Raw genomic sequence first — 20276 nt, forward strand, 5'->3', positions numbered from 1 at the left:
CTTTTTAAGGGGGTGTTTATTTTGCGGTTTCATAATTTTTTAAAATAATTTGTTTAAAAATAATAATTTTAATGTGTTGATATCAAAAATAATTTTTAAAAAATAATAAAAATATTATTTTTATGTTTTTTCCAAGTAAAAAATAATTGCTATCACACTCTCAAACATATCTAAATATATATTTGACATTATAACAGCTTTTTATGGTTATGATTTGAAAAAAAATAAAAATAAAACAACATTTTTAGTTGCTGCAGTTAAGATTAAAACATGTGTTTGGTTAATATAACATATTAAAATTGTTATTAAATAAAAGCAATTAACAAATATTTGGTTAATATTGTTGTTAAAAGTATTGTTGATGCATTTCATAACATTAAAATTACAATAAAAAATTATAGCAAAACAATATTAAGGTCCTTATTTATAAAATAAAATTAAAAATAAAACATGTAATAAATGTACCAATTGCAAAAGTTGGTTCAATTAAGAATCTAAACATTATTATTATTTATACATGTTCCGAAATATAAACTATTTTTATTATCTCATTAAACCAATTACAATCTTATCATAAATATCATTCATTTGAGATGGTTTATAATTTACATAATTTTGTGGATGTTTTTTGCAATCTCATTATCTTTTTTACTAATAAATGAAATTTGATATTTTGAAAATACGCAAACAAAGCACACGTGTAGCAAGCAGTTTTGCACTAGACATGTCTGATATCCAGTAAACTTGTTATTTAAAAAAAAATAAAAGAATCTGCTCAAATCAACAGTCTCAAATAACATCAGCTTCTCTGAAATGTAAGAGAGACTGTTTCAGGGAGAAGGTAAAAAGGCAAAATTTCTCAATCAAATCTTTGCTGTAGCCGCGGCTTATGGATGCAAGAAGGTGGAGCTATTTTTCTCAAGCCATGACTTACCTTCCAAATCTTTTTAAAATGGCTAGCGCATAAGCCTTTCAAGCCCATACACACAGTCTGACCTACCTCACGAAGTACTTTGGGCTTGGGTCTAAAACTCCTAGACCCTCGCCAAGTCCACAAAGCCATAGGTTTTTCAAGTACAACGCTTTCAGGGTTTATGATCTGAGCTCCTTCTCCACATTGCTTCTCTCTAGCCCCTCAAAATGCCACCTTTAACCTCCCTCCACCTCCGTCATCTCCTCCGCCACTACCACCTCTCCTCTCCACCACCAACAGCTTTCTCTTTGCATTTTAATCCTACCTATCTCCCCAAAACCCCAGCTTTACCCTTCTGTCTCTCCCAAAGACCCTTCTCCTCCTCCCAAACCTTAAACCCTAATACCATTGAAAGTCCAGATCCCGCAATAGTTCAGTCTCTATCTACTGAGATTTCAAGAGACCCAAACACCGACCCTTTATCAATCTCAGAAAGGCTCCACCTTTCCTTCTCGCACTTAACGAAGAACAACGCCTTAACACCTTCTCTAGTCCTGCAAACCCTCAAGCTTTCTCCTGATGCAGGCCGTACAGTTATTGAGTTTCACAATTGGCTTATTAAAGATGCAGACTTTGAGCAAAATGACGAGTCTTTGGCCCTTTTTGTTGACTATTTTGGTAGAAGAAAGGATTTTAAAGCAGCCCATGATTTGCTTGTTGAAGGTAAAAGTGTTGCTGGGGTTAAGTGTTTTGAGTCTATGATTGATAGGCTTGTGAGAGCAGGGAGGACAACACAGGTCATTGGGTTTTTTGAGAGAATGGAGAGGGATTATGGGTTTAAGAGAGACAAGGAAAGTCTCACGTTTGTAGTTCAGAAGTTGTGTGAAAATGGGTATGCAAGTTATGCTGAGAAAATGGTGAAGGATTTGGCTAATGAGATATTTCCTGATGATGGTATTTGTGATCTGTTAATCAAAGGTTGGTGTGTTGATGGGAAGTTAGAGGAGGCTAAAAGATTAGCAGGGGAGATGTATAGAGGTGGTTTTGAGATTGGTACAATGGCGTTTAATGCTATGCTTGACTGTGTTTGCAAGCTTTGTCGGGAAAAGGATCCTTTTAGGTTGGAGTCGGAGGTGGAGAAGGTGTTGATGGAAATGGATGTTCGTGGAGTTCCACGAAATGTCGAGACTTTTAATGTGTTGATTAGTAATCTGTGTAAGGTAAGGAGAACTGAGGATGCAATGAAGTTGTTTTCTAGGATTGGGGAATGGGGTTGTTGTCCAGATGAGACTACATTTCTTGTTTTGATTAGGAGCTTGTATCAGGCAGCTAGAGTTGGTGAGGGGGATGAGATGATTGATAGAATGAAGAGTGCAGGGTATGGTGATAAGCTGGATAGGAAGGCTTATTATGGATTTTTGAAGATTTTGTGTGGGATCGAGAGGCTTGAGCATGCTATGAGTGTGTTTGAGATGATGAAGGCAGATGGGTGCAAGCCTGGGATCAAGACTTATGATTTGTTGATGGGGAAGTGGTGTACACATAATCGTCTTGATAAAGCAAATGTTCTTTATAACGAAGCATTGAGCAGTGGGGTGACAGTGACACCCAAAGAGTACAGGGTGGATCCGAAGTTTATGAAAAAACCGAAGGCTGTTAAGAAAGAGAAGAAGAGGGAGACATTGCCAGAGAAAATGGCAAGGAAGAGGAGGCGGCTTAAGCAGATTAGATTGAGTTTTGTGAAGAAGCCCAAGAAGGGGATGCGCCGTGCCCTTTGATCACTATCCAATTCATAATTCATCAAGTAAGGATGTATGGCAATGTTGCTTGCTGTTTGTTTTGAGATTCAATCTTGTTTGAAGGTTGTTATTGCCTGCTAGGAATAAAATGTTTCTTCTGGTTCACAGGTGCTTGAAACAGTATAAGCATTATATTTTCGGTCAGAACTAAATTCATTGAACTTGCAAATTTCTGAGGTCTGATAGCATGATCGCGCTTTGCCTGTTTCCTTAATCTGCAGTGTTATGTCTACCGCGCACTATACTGATAATGTTTACGATACAAACGGAGCATGTGCTTATGAATTTCTTCATTTTAACTGTTTTAATTCAGACGAGCCTGTTTTCTATTAGATAGATATCAGTCGATACGACCTCACCCTTTCTCTTAGCTTGTATCCTGTGTCTTGTAGGTTGAGAGAGGCATCGATAAAGTGGGACACGGGTATTAGGATGAAATTAAAGGTCGAATTCTCTCTTGATGATCTATCTTAGCATTTGAACATGGTTTACATTTTAGTTTCAGATTGATGTAATCAATGGACTGCCTGATATTATTGTCAATTTATAAGAACTTATTCTTATAAGAGCTTATTCTCCATTAATGATTTCTTGGTTACCCCTGTTCAATTTATGTTGAGTTTGTATTGAGTCATCTGTCAATGCAATGCTTTGTTTTATGTATGACTCTCCTACGAAAGTTTTCCTGCTGGATAGCAAGGAAATGCTCAAAAAAATTATAACCATTATGAACTGATGCTGGTTCTTGTGAGTCTGTGGACAGACATGGAATTTGGCTTTTTCAACTGGGCGTCGAAGTGGGCATGAACTGGGGTGGTGGTAAATTGCGCCATGTGATATCTGAGGTTTTACTGATAAAAATAGAAGTTCTTCAGGTTGCCTTTAATTAAATGTCTGCAAATAATGAATATACAAGTTTTCATGATGCTAGGATGAGAACCGTTTCTCAAGTTACAACTTGCTATCAGTTTGGATCTTTAGGTAACTGGTTATCTGGTGGATATTGCTAGTCTTCTCTTGTCCAAACAAAAAGCAAACTTTCTTTATAAAATCAAACCATGGCTCTTCGTGCCTTTTTTTTTCTTTTTCTTTTTTCGGGGGCGTCCATCTACAGCTACAAAGCTACTGGTTCTGCAGTCATAATGTGTGATCTGCATGTCTGGTTATTTGTGATTTCTCGTTGACTTTACAGGGTGCTCGGTAGAACTCTTTTTCACTTATAAAAACATTAAAATAATTTTCTTAATTTTTTTTTTCATATACTAACACATTAAATCATCAAAAAATAAAATAAAAAATATAAATTTAATAATTTTTAAAACAAAAAAAAGTTTTAAAACGGATCCAAATATAGTTAAAAATGTAATATCATAGAGACACTAAATGCTGAGATGAATCTTCCTAAAAATTGATGTTATCCATGGGGCTTGAAAGATGTAGTCTTAACTTATTAGTGTTAAATGCTTGAAGTTAATTGGGTAAGAGAGAAAATCCCCTGAATCATTTATTGCTTTTAAATTTTTAATTGATACTATGACCAATGAGGAGTTTGGATTGATACCCAGTTAATTCTAATAAAAAAGAATTAATATATATTAAAGTAATATTTTGTTTATTTCTAAAAAATTACTTTTAATATCAACACACTAAAAAACAATACAAAAATAAATTTAAAATCCAACTCAATCATCATATGATGATGGAGAAAACTCAAACTACACATCCCAAAAACTTGAAAGCTTTATTAAAGTTGACAGATACAATATATTGATCACGATACATAAATTTTGGGAAAACTAATATTACATTTTGGTTAAGAATAATTTTATCTATGTTTTTCTTTAAGTAATCTTAAGAGTGTGAGGCTTCACGATATCTGTACAGTAAATTGGGATACAGAAGTGAGAATCTGCATTCTGTAATGCAACATGATCTCAACCATCAAAACTGAATTCAAGAGGCTAAAATAAAATAGAAAAGGATTCCCAATGAACAAAATCAAATGTCATCATTAAATCATCAACCTTAGTACCTTTAACGAGTTATAAACCAAGAGCTCATGATCGAAGGAGAAGCGTGGAGAATTAACAGAGGTTGTGTTCTTTTAAATTCAACAAAAGTAGCCCAAAAATAAACCCTTGGATTACTTAAACATGTAAATTTATCAGAAGCAACCAGCGACAACAATAAACCTTTACCACTCTTATTACATAATCTAATCACTGATCACTTTTTTACCATATATAAGTAGAACCTACAGCACGACCTAGAGCCAAGACACATCACCATATGAAGCGGAAATAGTAGATTCTACCGTTCTTAAGATGGACAAATAGGGTAACAATAACTTACATGAGTTATTGCAGCCTAACTGTTTTGAAGGAAGACCTCCACAGCATTGCTGAGCTGGAAATGATACTTCAATTGAAATTCCCATTTCGAGAATCTCCTCATAGAAACACATTATAATTTGCCATCGGATGCCAGATCCATTAGCATGCTTACCGTGGATGGATGCAAAAAGATCTTCTATCAACCTTGTCGTTGAGATCTTGTACAACGTGTGATGTGCAGTTTTTGAGAAGAAATCCCTTGATAACAACATTATACCATCTTAATCAATGGGCACTGTAAGAGTGAAATGCCAGGAGTCAACGTTTTATCACACATTTTAGCAAAGAGAGTTATTGCTTCATGGATCCTTCTACTCTTACAATGGCCATTGATCAAGATGTTATAACTATGAATGCCAGAAGAGTAACCTTTGCTGCCCATTATATTTTAACTAAATTGTAAAACCATGCACTTGTCTCTGCAACAATGTCCACCCACCTGTCTTTGCAAACAATATCATGTGAATATCAAACATTTATTATGGCATCGGCAATTAGATTTCATATATGATTCCTAACAATTCCATTTGTTTTTTTTTTAAGCTAAATACTGTTTCTTCCACCCTAATAACCAGCCAAATTTCACCATAGATGAGCTTAGGGTTCATGCCGACCATCTGACTGGATGATATAAAATCATCAACACTGTTGTGATTGACATTGCCACCAAATACACCATTTTTTATAGAAAAAAAAAAAAACACACTTAAATCTAATACTATAAGCAGAAGCAGTGTAAGTTAGGGTATGAGAATTTGGAACTAGAATATTGAACAGTAAAAATAAAAACAGGAAAGTTAGCAATACCTATTTATTGTTGTAAGTGAAAAACGGCCACAGAAACCCTAAAAACGCTTGTCGCCGCCCCGTCATCTCATCTGCGAAGGTTTCTCTCCAGATTACTGTAATCGCTCCATCTTGAGTGTCTCATCTTTAAAGAGAAAAAGGTCCAAAAGGATGCCCTCCCCATGGGCCCAAAACGAAACAATACCTTAAAAGGCCCATAAAGCCCTCAAATATATAAAACAAAAAACAAAAACATCTTTTTAATATTTATAAAAAACACATTACAAAAAAAAATAACAAAAACGTTATATTATTTTTCATTGCTCAAATGATTATTATTTATATTTAAAATTCAATTAAAAAAATCAATTTAATATATGTATGAAAGTTCTTCTAAGAATATCCTGATTGCAAAATTAAACTTAAGAAATGCATAATAAGGAATGATAATACATGCACAGGAAACTCGGTTAGACAATCCCATAATTGTTTTTTAAATTATTTTTAAAAAAATATTAAAATAATATATTTTTTATTTTTTTAAATTTATTTTTTATTCTAGTATATCAAAATAATATTAAAATATCAAAAATAATTATTTTTAAAAAATAAAAATAACAGTTTTTAAATTTTTTTAAAAATCATTTTAAAACGTATACTCTGATTAGAAGTTACAGACAAAATGGACTGCTTCTCGAGGCTCAAGCTCTGAATGCAAATGGAAAGTCATTCAGCTAAGCAAAGACATCCTGTATTGTCCCAATGGACAAACTGCAATAATTTCTAATCAGATATTGCCAGTATTAAGAACAAGCATCACTATACAAGTCGTTCTAGTATCCTGATTCTATCACAATGGTTTTTCGTAGTAAAGAATAGTTATTTCTCCCATAAAATTTCTTCTTTTTTTGGCATTTTTTATAGTCACAGAGTTTTCTCGATTATTTCATGATTTACCAACATCTTTTCTCCAAAAATACTCGTAAACTAAAGTATATCACTGCAACACTAACTTCATGAAAGAAAGAATTTTTTTTCATGAGCAGAGCTACAAAAGTTGAACAAGAGTTAATGAGAGGAACAAGGGATAATACCATCACCTTCCTAGGCTGATAGTAAGAGGAGTGAAGAGCTGGAGTGTTTAGAAGGAAGCCTGATGCATCTTAATACTGTGTGCATCTCCTCCTCCTACCTTTTCTGATGCTGATAAGATAATTTCATATTTGTGAGCTGCTCCCGGTGGCGGAAGCAGGGGGCTCTTGCAAGTAATTTTTTTCCCAGCCTTCTCCTCTAACAAATTAGATTTTTAGTTTTAATAATAAAAATTTTGAATTTTGATCCTCTTAGAATGTTTTTCCTAATTTGCCATCCAAACTAGAAGTTCTACAGCTCAACCCTGATCATTCACTGACAGGTTGCTCACCGTCGGATTTCCAACCTGAAAAGCAGAACCACTGTAGAAGGAGGAGATGCACACTGTATTGACTACAGTCAACTTCGAAAAATTACTTAAAAGTCCGTTGTCATAATTGATGAGAGAGAAATAGACAGTCCACTTACGAGAGATGAGCATAAAATATGTCATCATATGCATACCTAGTCAAGTCTGCACCGTGTGGAGCCCAAGCGGCTTGGCCAGTGCGGGACAAAGATTCTTGGAATTTATTTAAATAAACGAAAAACACGTCATAGCAAATATATCCGTGTGGAACCCAAGCAGCTTGGCCAGTGCGGGACGAAGAATTTTAGAATTTATTTTAATAAACGAAAAACACGTCATAGCAAATATATCTCGTTAACTTTATTGATATTAAAATCTATTATAATATATTTTTAAATAAAAATACCTTAAAAAACAATACCTTTCATTGTCTAAAACGCACCCAATACTAGAAACCAAATCCCCCCCCCCCCCCCCAAAAAAAAAAAATCAAAATAATTACAAGAACACGACAATCGTGATCATACATTCCATGCCAGGAGACATACTCGAGAACACCATCCCGTCAAATTTGGAACGTGTTTTTTTTTTTTCCTGTATTTATTTTAAATTCTTTTTATATTTGTTTTGATTTTATTCTTTATTATTTATTTTTATATCAAATTTAATATTTTTTAATTGTTATTTATTTGTTTTTCTCCCTTCTTTTAATTGATTTTCTTTACAATTTACATATCTAATTTTTGTTTTTTTTTTTAACATCCAAATTCTTTCCGTTATAATTTCTTTCAGTTTCATTTATCTTCTTAATTATTATTTTTTTAGAATCACCTGTCATTGTTTAATTTTATTTGATTTTCATGTCCGCTTTTATCTTTTTTTATTATTATTGTTTTTAAACCCGGTTCAAGGGTCCATCCCGAGCAAATCCTAGGTCACGATTCGAGTGAGTTGGCCAAAGATACCCAAATAAAACTTAAGCCATGTTTGTTCTTTAAAAAAAACTTAATTTTTTTTCATTGCTTCAAATTAATATTTTTTGGTGTTTTTAAATCATTTTAATGCACTGATATCAAAAATATTTTTAATATATATATATATATATATATTATTTTGATAAATTTTTGAGGAAAAAATACATTGAAAAACAACCGCAACCATAATCTCAAACACGCTCTTAGCCTAAAAAATTATTTGATGGGTTTTAAAAAACAAATCACAAGAGGTTGTGTCCTTATTTTTTTAATTATAAATTTTAAAAGTGACATGGAGGTTGATCCCTAAACAAGTATTGAGTCACGAGTTAGGTGGGTTGGTCAGAAATATTCGAACAACTATCTTTTTATTTTACAAATATATAAAAATGATATTATTTTAGTTTAATTTTTTAAAAAAAAAACAATAGTTTTTAATAAAAATTAACAAAATAAATTAAACAAGCTTAAGAAAAAATTATAAAGAATTGAATGAAAAAATTGATCCATTTTTTTTTATCATGATTTTTAAACTTAGTCCATGATTGATCTCAAGTAGCTATTTGGTCATAAGTAAAGTAAATTGATCAGTCTAATTTTTTATTTTACAAAAATATTAAAATTACATAATTTTAATAAAAGATTTAACAAATAATATCAACAAGTTTTTACAATAAAAGTCGATATATTATTGAAGCTCTCGTGCCATTAAGCAAATGGTTGCATGGGAAAAAGGAAAAGTTTTAGAGAATACAAACCAAATTAAATTCAAAGAGAAACAAAAAAAAATAAAATAAAAATTAAGACACTAATTACTCCAAAACAGAACAATAAAGAATGAGCTCATAAGCATGATTTTTTAGTCTGTATGAAGACGCAATTTTACTTAATTAATTGAAACTAATAATATTAAACTAGAGGTGCTAACTGATTGAGTCTTGGATCGAGACGTAATGTTACTTAATTCTGAATCAATTGGTTATATGTGCTTAATTTGTTTGTTTGTATGACTAATCACTACTGCAACCCGGCGTAAATCTCAAGGGAAGTGGAATTAACAAAGATTAATATCATAATCTAAACTTCATTTCTTGCAAGCAATATAATAAAACTATACCCAAGTCTCAGGTTTAATTTAGTTTCCCTTTGATTTTCAGCTCCACAACCATTATCTTTTAGATAGCCAAAGGTCATTTTCCAGGCTAAAAGACCACTAAAACTCGCAATGTCCACTGCCAATACAGAAATATCCCATGATTTTCCTCAAGGCCTTTTCAAGGTATACAAAGATGGCCGCATGGAGAGATATTGGAACATTGACTTTGTTTCAGCAAAGATATTGTGATCTCACCAGTGACCACGTCAAGGCTCGTATTTTCCTCCCAAAAATCAACGGCCCAGCTAAAAAGCTCCCTCTCCTTGTGCACTATCATGGTGGTGGCTTTTGCATAGGCTCACCATTTACTTCTGCCTTGAAGAATTTTCTTTCAACCCTAGCCACCCAAGCCGATGTCATCGCTATATCTATTGACTACAGGTTAGCACCTGAACACCAATTACCGATTGCATACGATGATTCATGGGCAGGGCTACTGTGGATCGTGAAGCACTCTAATGGTAATGGACCCGAACCATGGATTAAAGAATATACAGATCTCGGGCGGGTTATTTTAGCCGGCGAGAGTGCTGGAGGCACCATAGCCCATTATGTGGCGGTCCAAGCTGGGGCTGCGGGATTGCCTGCCGTGGCTATAGAAAGGTTACTAATAGTGCACCCATATTTTTGGGCTAAGGAGCCAGACAAGTTCTACTAATATACTAGCTTTGATACCCGCGTGATGTCACGGGTCATTTTTTTTTTTTGTATAAAAAATATTAAAAAAAATAAAAATTTAAAAATCTTGGGTTTTTCTGCAAAGTTATAACCAAGAATGTTGGGTTTGGTTGCAACGCCTGATCTAAGAGTAATATTTATAATATTAATAATAAAATTAAACTTGCATGATCCAAGTTTAAGTGAGTCTGACTGTAACACCGGACCCAAGAATATTGGATGTGGGTCTGACTATAAGGTCGTGTCATAAAAGTGTGATAATTAAATAAATTAATTAAAAAAAACAAAGAAAAAAAATCAACAGAAAAAAAAAAACTAATGAAGAAAAAGAAAAAGAAATTGAATTAATTGGGTTAACCCTTTAAACCAGGTTATCCCGTAAAACCTAAGATTTGTGTCATGAAAGTTTGATAACTAAATAGAAAAAAAAAATGATTGGTTTACCTAGAATTAACCGAGTTAACCCATCAAACCAAGTTAACCCGTCAAGCCCAGGATACGTGTCATGAAAGTCTGATAATTAAATAGAAAGAAAATTAACTTTAACAAACTAAACTAAATGAAAAAAATAACTCGTCAAATCAGGTTAACCCATCAAACCCGAGATTCGTATCATGAAAATATGATAACTAAATAAAAAAAATTTAACATTAACAAACTAAATCAAACAAAAAAAAAAAAAACAAAGCTGCTACAGTGAAAAAACCCACGTGTTAAAAAAAAAACATATATATAAAAAAAAGCTGCTATAGTGAAAAAACATTTAAAAAAACAAAAGCAAAAGCCAAAAAAAAGAAGAAAAAACTGCTACAGGAAAAAAAACCAAAAACGAAAAAAAAAAGGCCCAAAAGAAAAAATAAAAAAAACTGCAAAAAAAAAAACAGCTCAAATAAGTAAAAGGCGTGGGGAAGCTACAATAGTTTCCCCACGCCTTTTAGATGGTGTTTGACAATGCTGGTGCGGCAACAGTTTAGAAAAAAGCAATAAAACACCTATTTGGTTAACCACGAACCACAGTTTATTTTTACGTAGGTCCCATTAGAAACTGCGTTTCAATTGTAAAAAATGAAAAGGAGTTATCTTTTGCTTTTCATGTGTTTCTGCTCTCTCTCATCACCGACAATTTACAATTGCTTTCCCAACTGTTCTCTTTGTCCCTCATCAATTTGCAATAACCCAATTTCCCAACGGTCACAACAAACCCAAAATTTCACTGAAGCAGTTGTTGTAGATCTTTCATGCGGTTTCATAAAACAAAATGCAGAGAACAAAAAGTTTACTCACCTAGTAACTTTGAAAAAGAAAACGCAAGGGAAGACTAGCCTGCTGAACACTTTTCTCCTTCTTTCTTCTTCGTTCTTGTTATTTTGTGAATGGTTGTATCCCTTTCTTTTGCTCTCTGTTCTCTCTCAGCTTTCCATCCCCTGTCTTTGTTTTTCATCTCTGGTGCTAGAGATGGAGAAGGCAATGGTCCCTTTTCCTCCATGGCCTTCTCTGGCTTTTATAAAGCCAGAGGATGACCTCTATTTCTTTGAGAAGAAACATGGGAACGAAAGTTTGCTACCCTGGTTTCTCTCGGCTCCCCCCTGCTCAGGAAAAAGAAGATGGTAATAAAGGCATGATGTGTTGTTGGTTGAAAGGAAGCTCTCTCCTTTGTGTGTTCTCGTTTTCGTCTCTGTGTTAGGCTTGTTTGTCGAAGCCCTGGTTCTGTTTTTCTTTCCCCGTCCTTTTCGTCTGTTTTTTTTTAGCTTTTTCCCCCCCTTAGCGAACAATCGTTCTCTGTCTTTTATAGCCAGAGAACAATGTCGTTTCTTCCAGCCATAAAATGTGTTAATTGCAGGTGTAATGGTGGGAGCGGCGGTGGGCATCCGTTTCAATCGGGAGGAAGATGAACAATAATGGGACGACGCTGTTTTTGGTGTTAAATGGCTATTTTCATTTTGGCCTTTAAAGTTTGGAAAGTTTTGTAATTAAGTCCCTAGTTAAATTGTAATTGGACCCCTGAATTCAGGTGAAACTATTAGATCGCAAGATGATGCAGTATTTTCTGAGTATGATCGCAACCCCAATTTAATTTCAGATGACTTTTTACTTGATATTGTTCAGGCTTCGGCCGTTCAAGGCTCACAGAGGCCTTTACGTATGGATTTTATATGCGATGGAATTGTAAATAGTTTGATGGAACAATAAAGGAGTACATTAATGTGTAAGGATTTTGCATTTTGTTATGTAATCATAATTACAAAACACCTATGTTTTGAAATTATATATATGTGTTTATATATGTCCTTTTAATTAATTCAAATCAAATATAAAATACAAAGTATATTAACCAAACACAAGAAAATATTTTTTTTTTTAACCATAGTTTTACCAAACACAAAACTGTTTTTTTTTTCAACCACAGTTTTTTTAACTAAACACAAGAAACTGTTTTTTTAACACCATAACTTCAACCACAGTTTTAACCAAATGCCAATTTTTTTTTAATCAACCTCACAAAAAGTACTTTTTATTAAACTATTTTTTTCACACCATAACCACAAAAGCTACCACAATATCAATCACGCCCTTAGTATATTACTTAATATGTCCAACAAGTTCTGGGGCAGATGATCCAAAATTAAACCCGGCAGTGGATCCGAATTTTTCGAAATTTAAGTGTGATAAAGTGTTAGTTTGTGTGGCAGAAAAGGATAAGCATAGAAGCAGAGGTATGGCTTATTATAAAGCTATGAGCGAGTGTGGATGGGGTGGTACTGTGAATTTTTATGAAACTGAAGGGGAGGACCATTGCTTTTATTTGCTGAATCCCAAGAGTGAGAATATCGAGCCCCTGATGAAAAAATGGTTGATTTCATACGGCTGGATTGATTTTTGGAGTTTTATTAAGTGGGAATCAACAACTTAATTTTCAGCAATGGTGAGAGCAGAAAAATAACGGTTGAATTTAAGGTTGTTTTGTTGTTTGGATTGTATTTGTTTTTCAATTTTTTAATATATGTACTTTCAAATGCCATATAAAATTTGGCATTATGTTTATTGCATTCTTTTGGTCTATTTTGGCCTGGCAGCACTTTTGTTTTTTAAATATTGGTGAAACAATACAAAATAAAAAAAAAAATTTGGTGAAACAATACAATTTATGTATTTATATATGTCAATGAATGGAAAATGCAATATAACACAGTTTGTCAATACTATATTTATAACCTGTCACTATTTAAAATATCAACTTATATATATATATATATATATATATATATATAAATTATAAAAAAGGACAAGAGATAGGTGAGAAAAAAAAAAAGTTAACTTCTAAAAAAAAGTATCATCAGCAATGACCCAAGCGAGTTACATTTGTCGTCTAAAAATGACAAGTGACTCACTAACTTTTGATGGTAATTATAGTTCACTTGGGTTACCGTCATTAATCATTTTTGTTATTATTATATTTGTCTCGTTAAAATCTTTTTGCTGTTGTAGAAGTTGTTATTCTTAATAGCAATCTATAAATATCGTGTTTTCTAATTGCGACATGAACAAACTATAATATTTCACTAATTATTTTTAATAATATGTTATTCTACCAATATTCTCAATTTAATGTGCTAATTTTTTTCTTTTATAATTAGTTCTTTATACATGTATTTTTCATTTATTCCCAAATGCATCTAGAGAAATGCATAATAAGGAATGATGATACACGCACAAGAAACTCCTCTTAGACATTTCAGATAATAAGTCTGATTAGTATTGTGTAAATAATATTTTTTTTAAAATATTATTTATTAGAAATTATATTAAAATAATATATATTTTTTATTTTTTAAAAATTTATTTTTAATATAAATATATTAAAATGATTGAAAATACTAAAAAGATTTTATTTTAAAATAAAGATAAAAATAATAATAATATTATTTTTTTAAATCACTTTTAAAACGTATACTCTGATTAGAAGTAACAGACAAAATGGGCTGCTTCTTGAAGCTCAGGCTTTGAAAGCAAATGGAAAGTCATTCAGCTAAGCAAAGACATCCTGTATTGTCCCAATTGACAAACTGCAATAATTTCTAATCAGATCTTGTCAGTATTAAGAACAAGCATCGCTATACAAGTCGTTCTAGTATCCTGATTCTATCACAATGGTTTTTCGTAGTAAAGAATTGTTCTTTCTCCCATAAAATTTCTTCCTTTTTTGGCATTTTTTTATAGTCACAGAGTTTTCTCGATTATTTCATGATTTACCAACATCTTTTCTCCAAAAAAACTCGTAAACTAAAGTATATCACTGCAACACTAACTTCATGAAAGAAAGAATATTTTTTCATGGGCAGAGCTACAAAAGTTGAACAAGAGTTAATGAGAGGAACAGGGGATAATGAGCTGCAGGTTGCAAGGTTCTGAGACGGAGAGGGAGACTGAGACTGAGACTGAGACCCAGATCAATAATACCATCACCTTCCTAGGCTGATAGTAAGAGGAGTGAAGAGCTGGAGTGTTTAGAAGGAAGCCTGATGCATCTTAATACTGTGTGCATCTCCTCCTCCTACCTTTTCTGATGCTGATAAGATAATTTCATATTTGTGAGTTGCTCCCGGTGGCGGAAGCAGGGGGCTGGCAGGGCCACGGCTCTTGCAAGTAATTTTTTTTTTCCAGCCTTCTCCTCTAACAAATTAGATCTTTAGTTTTAATAATAAAAATTTTGAATTTTGACCCTCTTAGAATGTTTTTCCAAATTAGCCACCCAAACTAGAAGTCCTACAGTTCAACCCTGATCATTCACTGGCAGGTTGCTCACCGTCGGATTTCCAACCTGAAAAGCAGAACCACTGTAGAAGGAGGAGATGCACACAGTATAATTGAAAGTCCTCTTACGAGAGATGAGCATAAAATATGTCATCATATGCATACCTCGTCAAGTCTGCACCGTGTGGAGCGCAAGCCACCTGGCCAGCGCGGGACGAAGATTCTTAAAATTTATTTAAATAAACGAAAAACACGTCATAGCTAATATATCCGTGTGGAGCCCAAGCGACTTGGCCAGCGCGGGGCGAAGATTCTTAGAATTTATTTTAGAGATTTAACAAATAAAATCAACAAGTTTTTAAAAAATTTAACAAAAAAATAATTTCACATTTCTTTAGTTGTGATTTTTAATTAATTTTTTTTTTTATATAATTTAGCTTCGTAAATTTGCTGCTCCAGGAAGCTTAGAAATCCTTGGAAAAGATGGCTTCGTAAATTTGTCGTCGCCATCGTGATGGTGCATTGGATGCTTCGACAACTTGCCTTTGTATTTGCTACTAAATAACTAAAAATAATCTCTCTCTCAACCATACTTCCGAAGATTACTTTAAAAGCCCGTTGTCATAATTGATGTGAGAGAAATACACAGTTTGCTTACGAGAGATGAGCATAGCTTGTCATGTCTGCACCGTGTGGAGCCCAAGCGACTTGGCCCGCGCGGGACGAAGACTTTTACTAACCAATAAGCAAAACACAGCCACGTTCCTTCTCTGAAACTGCAGCGAAGAGATCACTAATAATAAAATGGATCCATCACATTATCAATCACTAATAAAAAGAGATCGATATCAGAAGAAAAGCTCATCACCATACACTTTCACCTTTGCCATTTCTCATCTCATATCTGCCCTTTCTTCTCAATATTTACTTTACCATTTCTTGCTCACATCCCCTGCTTTTAGTTTTCCTCGCACCTTCTCTAATTCTTCTCAACATCCATTTCTTTTCCATTCCAAGACAAGCTATGGCTGATGCAATTGTTTCTGCTCTCGCGAGTACAATCATGGGGAACTTGAATTCCTCAATTCTTCAAGAGTTTGGACTTGCTGGGAGCCTAGAGACTGATCTTGAACATCTCGAGCGCACGTTCATAACTACTCAAGCTGTGCTCCAGGATGCAGAGGTGAAGCAGTGGAAGGACCAGGCTATAAAGGTGTGGCTCAGACACCTCAAGGATGCAGCTTATGATGTTGACGATTTGCTAGATGAGTTTTCCTTTGAAGCTCAGTGGCATCAGCAGCGAAGAGATCTCAAAAATTGGCTAAGATCCTTCTTTTCTATCAATCATAATCCTCTTGTTTTTCGACAAAGGATGGCTCATAAATTGAAGAATGTTAGAGAAAAACTGGATGCCATTGCCAATGAGAAAAACAAGTTCAATTTAACACCACAAGTTGGGGACATAGCAGCTGATACCTACGATGGGCGGCTTACCAGCTCACTCGTGAATGAATCAGAAATTTACGGAAGAGGCAAGGAGAAAGAAGAACTAGTCAACATCCTGCTAGCTAATGCAGACGATCTCCCTATTTATGCTATGTGGGGAATGGGCGGCCTCGGGAAAACAACACTTGCTCAATTAGTCTACAATGAAGAAAGGGTTACACAACAATTCAGTTTGAGGATCTGGGTGTGTGTATCTACTGATTTCGACGTAAAAAGATTAACAAGAGCCATCATAGAGTCCATTGATGGTGCCTCTTGTAATCTTCAGGAATTGGATCCCTTGCAACGATGCCTCCAACAGAAGTTAAATGGAAATAAGTTTTTGCTTGTATTGGATGATGTGTGGGATGATTATGGTGATAGGTGGAGTAAATTGAAGGAGGTATTAAGGAGTGGAGCTAAAGGTAGTGCTGTAATAATAACTACCCGTATTGAGATGGTTGCTCGTAGAATGGAACCAGCTTTTGTCCAGCACATGGAGAGATTGTCTGAAGAAGATTCATGGCATTTGTTTCAACGGCTAGCAATTGGGATGAGAAGGAAAGAGGAGTGGGTACATCTGGAAAGCATTGGCGTATCAATAGTGAAGAAGTGTGGTGGTGTTCCTTTAGCTATAAAGGCACTCGGGAACCTAATGCGGCTAAAAGAAAGGGAAGATCAGTGGATAGCTGTCAAAGAAAGTGAAATTTGGGATCTAAAAGATGAAGCAAGCGAGATTTTACCTGCTTTAAGGTTGAGTTACACTAATCTATCACCACATTTGAAGCAATGCTTTGCGTATTGCGCTATATTTCCAAAAGATCACGTGATGAGGAGGGAGGAGCTGATTGCTTTGTGGATGGCAAATGGCTTTATTTCTTGCAGTGGAGAAATGGATTTGCACTTCATGGGTATTGAGATATTCAATGAACTAGTGGGAAGGTCATTTCTGCAAGAGGTCGAGGATGATGGATTTGGCAACATAACATGTAAAATGCATGATCTTATGCATGATCTTGCACAATCCATTGCAGTACAAGAGTGCTATACGATAGAAGGCGATGGGGAGCTGGAAATTCCTAAAACTGCTCGTCATGTTTCTTTTTATAACAAAGAAGTAGCTTCGTCTTCTGAAGTTCTCAAGGTCCTATCACTTCGCTCACTTCTTGTGAGGAATAGTGCTATTTGGAATGGATGGGGAAAGATTCCTGGTCGAAAACATCGAGCCTTGAGTTTAGAAAATTTCGACGACGTACAGAAATTGCCGAAGTCAATTGGTGATCTGAAACATCTAAGGTATCTAGATGTATCAGGCTCCTGGATCGAAACACTGCCTGAAAGTGTAACCTCTCTCCAAAACCTCCAGACACTAGATCTGAGAAATTGCACTTATCTCATCCATTTACCAAAAGGTATGAAGCACATGAGAAATCTTGTCTATCTTGACTTAACGGGTTGTTCTTCACTTCGATTTATGCCTGCTGGAATGAGACAATTGATATTCCTGCGAAAACTTACCCTGTTCATTGTGGGTGGGGAGAATGGTCGTCGCATAAGTGAGCTAGAAGGGCTGAATAATCTTGTTGGTCAATTGAGTATCGTAGATCTTGTGAATGTTAAGAATTTAGAAGATGCCAAAAGTGCCAATTTGAAGTTGAAGACAGCTCTTTTATCACTGACTTTATCTTGGCATGGTAATGGATATTACCTTTCTAACCCTCAGTTATATGTTCCACCGCAACAAAGAAAGAGTGTTGTTATTCAGGAAAATAACGAGGAGGTCCTTGAAGGGCTTCAACCTCATTCAAATCTGAAGAAGTTGATGATATGTGGATATAGAGGTTCAAGATTTCCTAATTGGATGATGAACTTGAACATGACGCTACCAAATCTGGTAAAGATGGAGCTATCAGCATTTCCCAACTGTGAACAACTTCCACCATTGGGGAAACTGCAGTTCCTCAAGAGTCTTGTATTGCGTGGAATGGATGGTGTGAAGAGTATTGACGGCAATGTGTATGGAGATGGGCAGAATCCATTCCCATCTTTGGAGACGCTGACTTTCAATTCAATGGAGGGATTAGAGCAATGGTCTGCGTGTACCTTTCCTCGCCTTCGAGATTTGAGGATAGTCGATTGCCCTGTATTGAACGAAATACCAATTATACCCTTCGTCAAATCATTGCACATCCGGGAAGGTAAGGATTCATTACTAAGGTCAGTTAGGAATCTCACTTCTATCACCTCCCTATATATAAGAAAGATTCCAAATGTGAGGGAGCTTCCCGATGGGTTTTTGCAAAATCATACCCTCCTTGAAATATTAGAAATTGATGAGATGCCAGATCTGGAGTCTTTGTCAAATAGAGTATTAGATAACCTTTCTGCTCTTAAAAGCTTGACTATTAAGGGTTGCGGGAAACTTGAAAGCTTGCCAGAGGGAGTGCGGCATCTGACAGCACTTGAGAATTTGATGCTTGGAAATTGTCCAGAGCTGAATTCATTGCCAGAGAGTATCCAACATCTCACTTCCCTCCAATCTCTAGTCATTTGGAATTGTCTAAATTTGAAGAAAAGGTGTGAGAAAGATTTAGGAGAGGACTGGCCTAAGATAACTCACATTCCTAGAATTGATATCGATTAAAATTGATATGCAAAATTTGTAATGAGAATAAAATATATTTTTTCGTAGTTTTAATTTTTTGTAATTGTTTAAATAATTTTCTCAAATTGATTGTTGTTTTATTCTTCATATAAATGTGTAAAAATGATTGGTTCATTATTTGTTTTAATTGAAACTTGTTTTACTACTGTAATAAGTTTTTTTTCCTTAACACATAATACTTCTCATAAAAAAAAGCATAAAATTAAGAAAATTAAGTTTTTTTTTGTTACTTCAAAACAAAACTTGTATAAGAAAATCAACTGTTGAGGTTTCTCAACTAAAATATCAATCTCATAAACATCCTTTTAGCCTTTATGAAGACGTTATTTTACTTAATTAATTGAAACTAATAATATTTAAACAAGAGGTGCTGATTGATTGAGTTTTGGATTACTTAATTTTTTTTGCATCACTAATTACTACTGCTGGCGTAAATCTCTAGGAAAGTGGAATTAACAAAGATTAATTTCTTTGTATCCTGAACTGAAAATGTTTGGATTTGTGTGATTTGTCATTCAAGATTGCTGTGCGCTTCACGTGGAAAAATACTCGCTCGATTGCCCGTAGTTGAACCAGCCTTTTATCCATTATATTTTATTTCGATCAAACCGACCTCTCACGTAAAACTTTCTAATCTTGAAATACACGTCGCTCGCGCCATAAAGCATATAGAGCATCAATACAAACAAACTGGAAAATCGAAATCTAATCCATCCAAACAATACACTTATTACAAAACATGGAGACGGCAATTTGAGTAATAATTCAAGACTGTAATTTAACAAAAAGCTTCATGATGCTTTATGAAATGAAAATTGTTTACACTTAATAAAAAATTATAAATATAAAATGAAGATCATTTAACGCCTCATTTGTTATGTAATTCAAATTTATTCTATTATATACGTCCTACAATTAAAAGAAATGATCAGTAGATTGTATGAATTTTGCTTCCCAGCTAATCATCTGACTTTTTCTTCGGTGTAACATGAATACTTCCTACTTCTGCTGTAAGTTCATCCCTTCATAGATCTTCTTGTGTGTTCGTGACAGTAAGTCATCTTGTCCACCAGCTGCCTCAGTGCTCCTGTCAGGTATTATGCTATATATTCTATATCTTGATTTTCTTATTACTTTTCTCCATTTAAACTCTGCTCTTTAAACAATTTTGTTAGCTCATTATGTCTGTTCTCAGTATGGTGGGCAGAACATCTTCCTTTATCAGTTGATAAGC

At 34.3% G+C, this 20276-nt stretch overlaps 2 protein-coding genes, 1 long non-coding RNA gene and 1 pseudogene across 6 annotated transcripts; 3 read left to right on the forward strand and 1 right to left on the reverse strand.

The window, feature by feature from the left end:
• The first annotated feature begins 1040 nt into the window (after nucleotides 1-1040).
• LOC118034693 (small ribosomal subunit protein mL104 (rPPR9)) lies at nucleotides 1041-3299 on the forward strand. 3 transcript variants are annotated; one of them, XM_035040039.2, is made up of 2 exons: nucleotides 1041-2717; nucleotides 3084-3299. In XM_035040039.2, the coding sequence occupies exon 1, from the start codon at nucleotides 1141-1143 to the stop codon at nucleotides 2689-2691; it is 1551 nt and encodes a 516-aa protein (XP_034895930.1). In that variant the 5' UTR covers nucleotides 1041-1140; the 3' UTR covers nucleotides 2692-2717; nucleotides 3084-3299. The 3 variants fall into 3 exon arrangements, with proteins under 3 accessions (XP_034895930.1, XP_034895929.1, XP_073262053.1); XM_035040038.2 differs by having other exon boundaries at nucleotides 3105-3299; XM_073405952.1 differs by lacking the exon at nucleotides 3084-3299 and adding an exon at nucleotides 2821-2879.
• Nucleotides 3300-4701: 1402 nt separating this feature from the next.
• Nucleotides 4702-7434, reverse strand: LOC118034694 (uncharacterized). 2 transcript variants are annotated; one of them, XR_004685068.2, is made up of 2 exons: nucleotides 5913-7434; nucleotides 4702-5544 (listed from the first exon to the last, which is right to left on the reverse strand). It is a non-coding gene; the product is annotated as an uncharacterized lncRNA (long non-coding RNA). The 2 variants fall into 2 exon arrangements; XR_004685067.2 differs by having other exon boundaries at nucleotides 4702-5548.
• Nucleotides 7435-9433: 1999 nt separating this feature from the next.
• On the forward strand, nucleotides 9434-13014 carry LOC118034695 (2-hydroxyisoflavanone dehydratase-like; annotated as a pseudogene).
• Nucleotides 13015-15662: 2648 nt separating this feature from the next.
• On the forward strand, nucleotides 15663-19169 carry LOC118034692 (putative disease resistance protein RGA4). The gene has a single exon (XM_035040037.2). It carries the CDS (start codon nucleotides 15917-15919, stop codon nucleotides 19019-19021), a length of 3105 nt encoding a protein of 1034 aa, XP_034895928.1. The 5' UTR covers nucleotides 15663-15916; the 3' UTR covers nucleotides 19022-19169.
• Nucleotides 19170-20276: the final 1107 nt, after the last annotated feature.

Source organism: Populus alba, chromosome 17 (assembly GCF_005239225.2).
Source record: "Populus alba chromosome 17, ASM523922v2, whole genome shotgun sequence".
NCBI classification, from domain to species: Eukaryota; Viridiplantae; Streptophyta; class Magnoliopsida; order Malpighiales; family Salicaceae; genus Populus; species Populus alba.

What these genes read in the sequence shown, in the direction of transcription:
- LOC118034693 (XM_035040039.2), top strand. Translation starts at nt 1,141, where the DNA reads ATGCCACCTTTAACCTCCCTCCACCTCCGTCATCTCCTCCGCCACTAC.
- LOC118034692 (XM_035040037.2), top strand. Translation starts at nt 15,917, where the DNA reads ATGGCTGATGCAATTGTTTCTGCTCTCGCGAGTACAATCATGGGGAAC.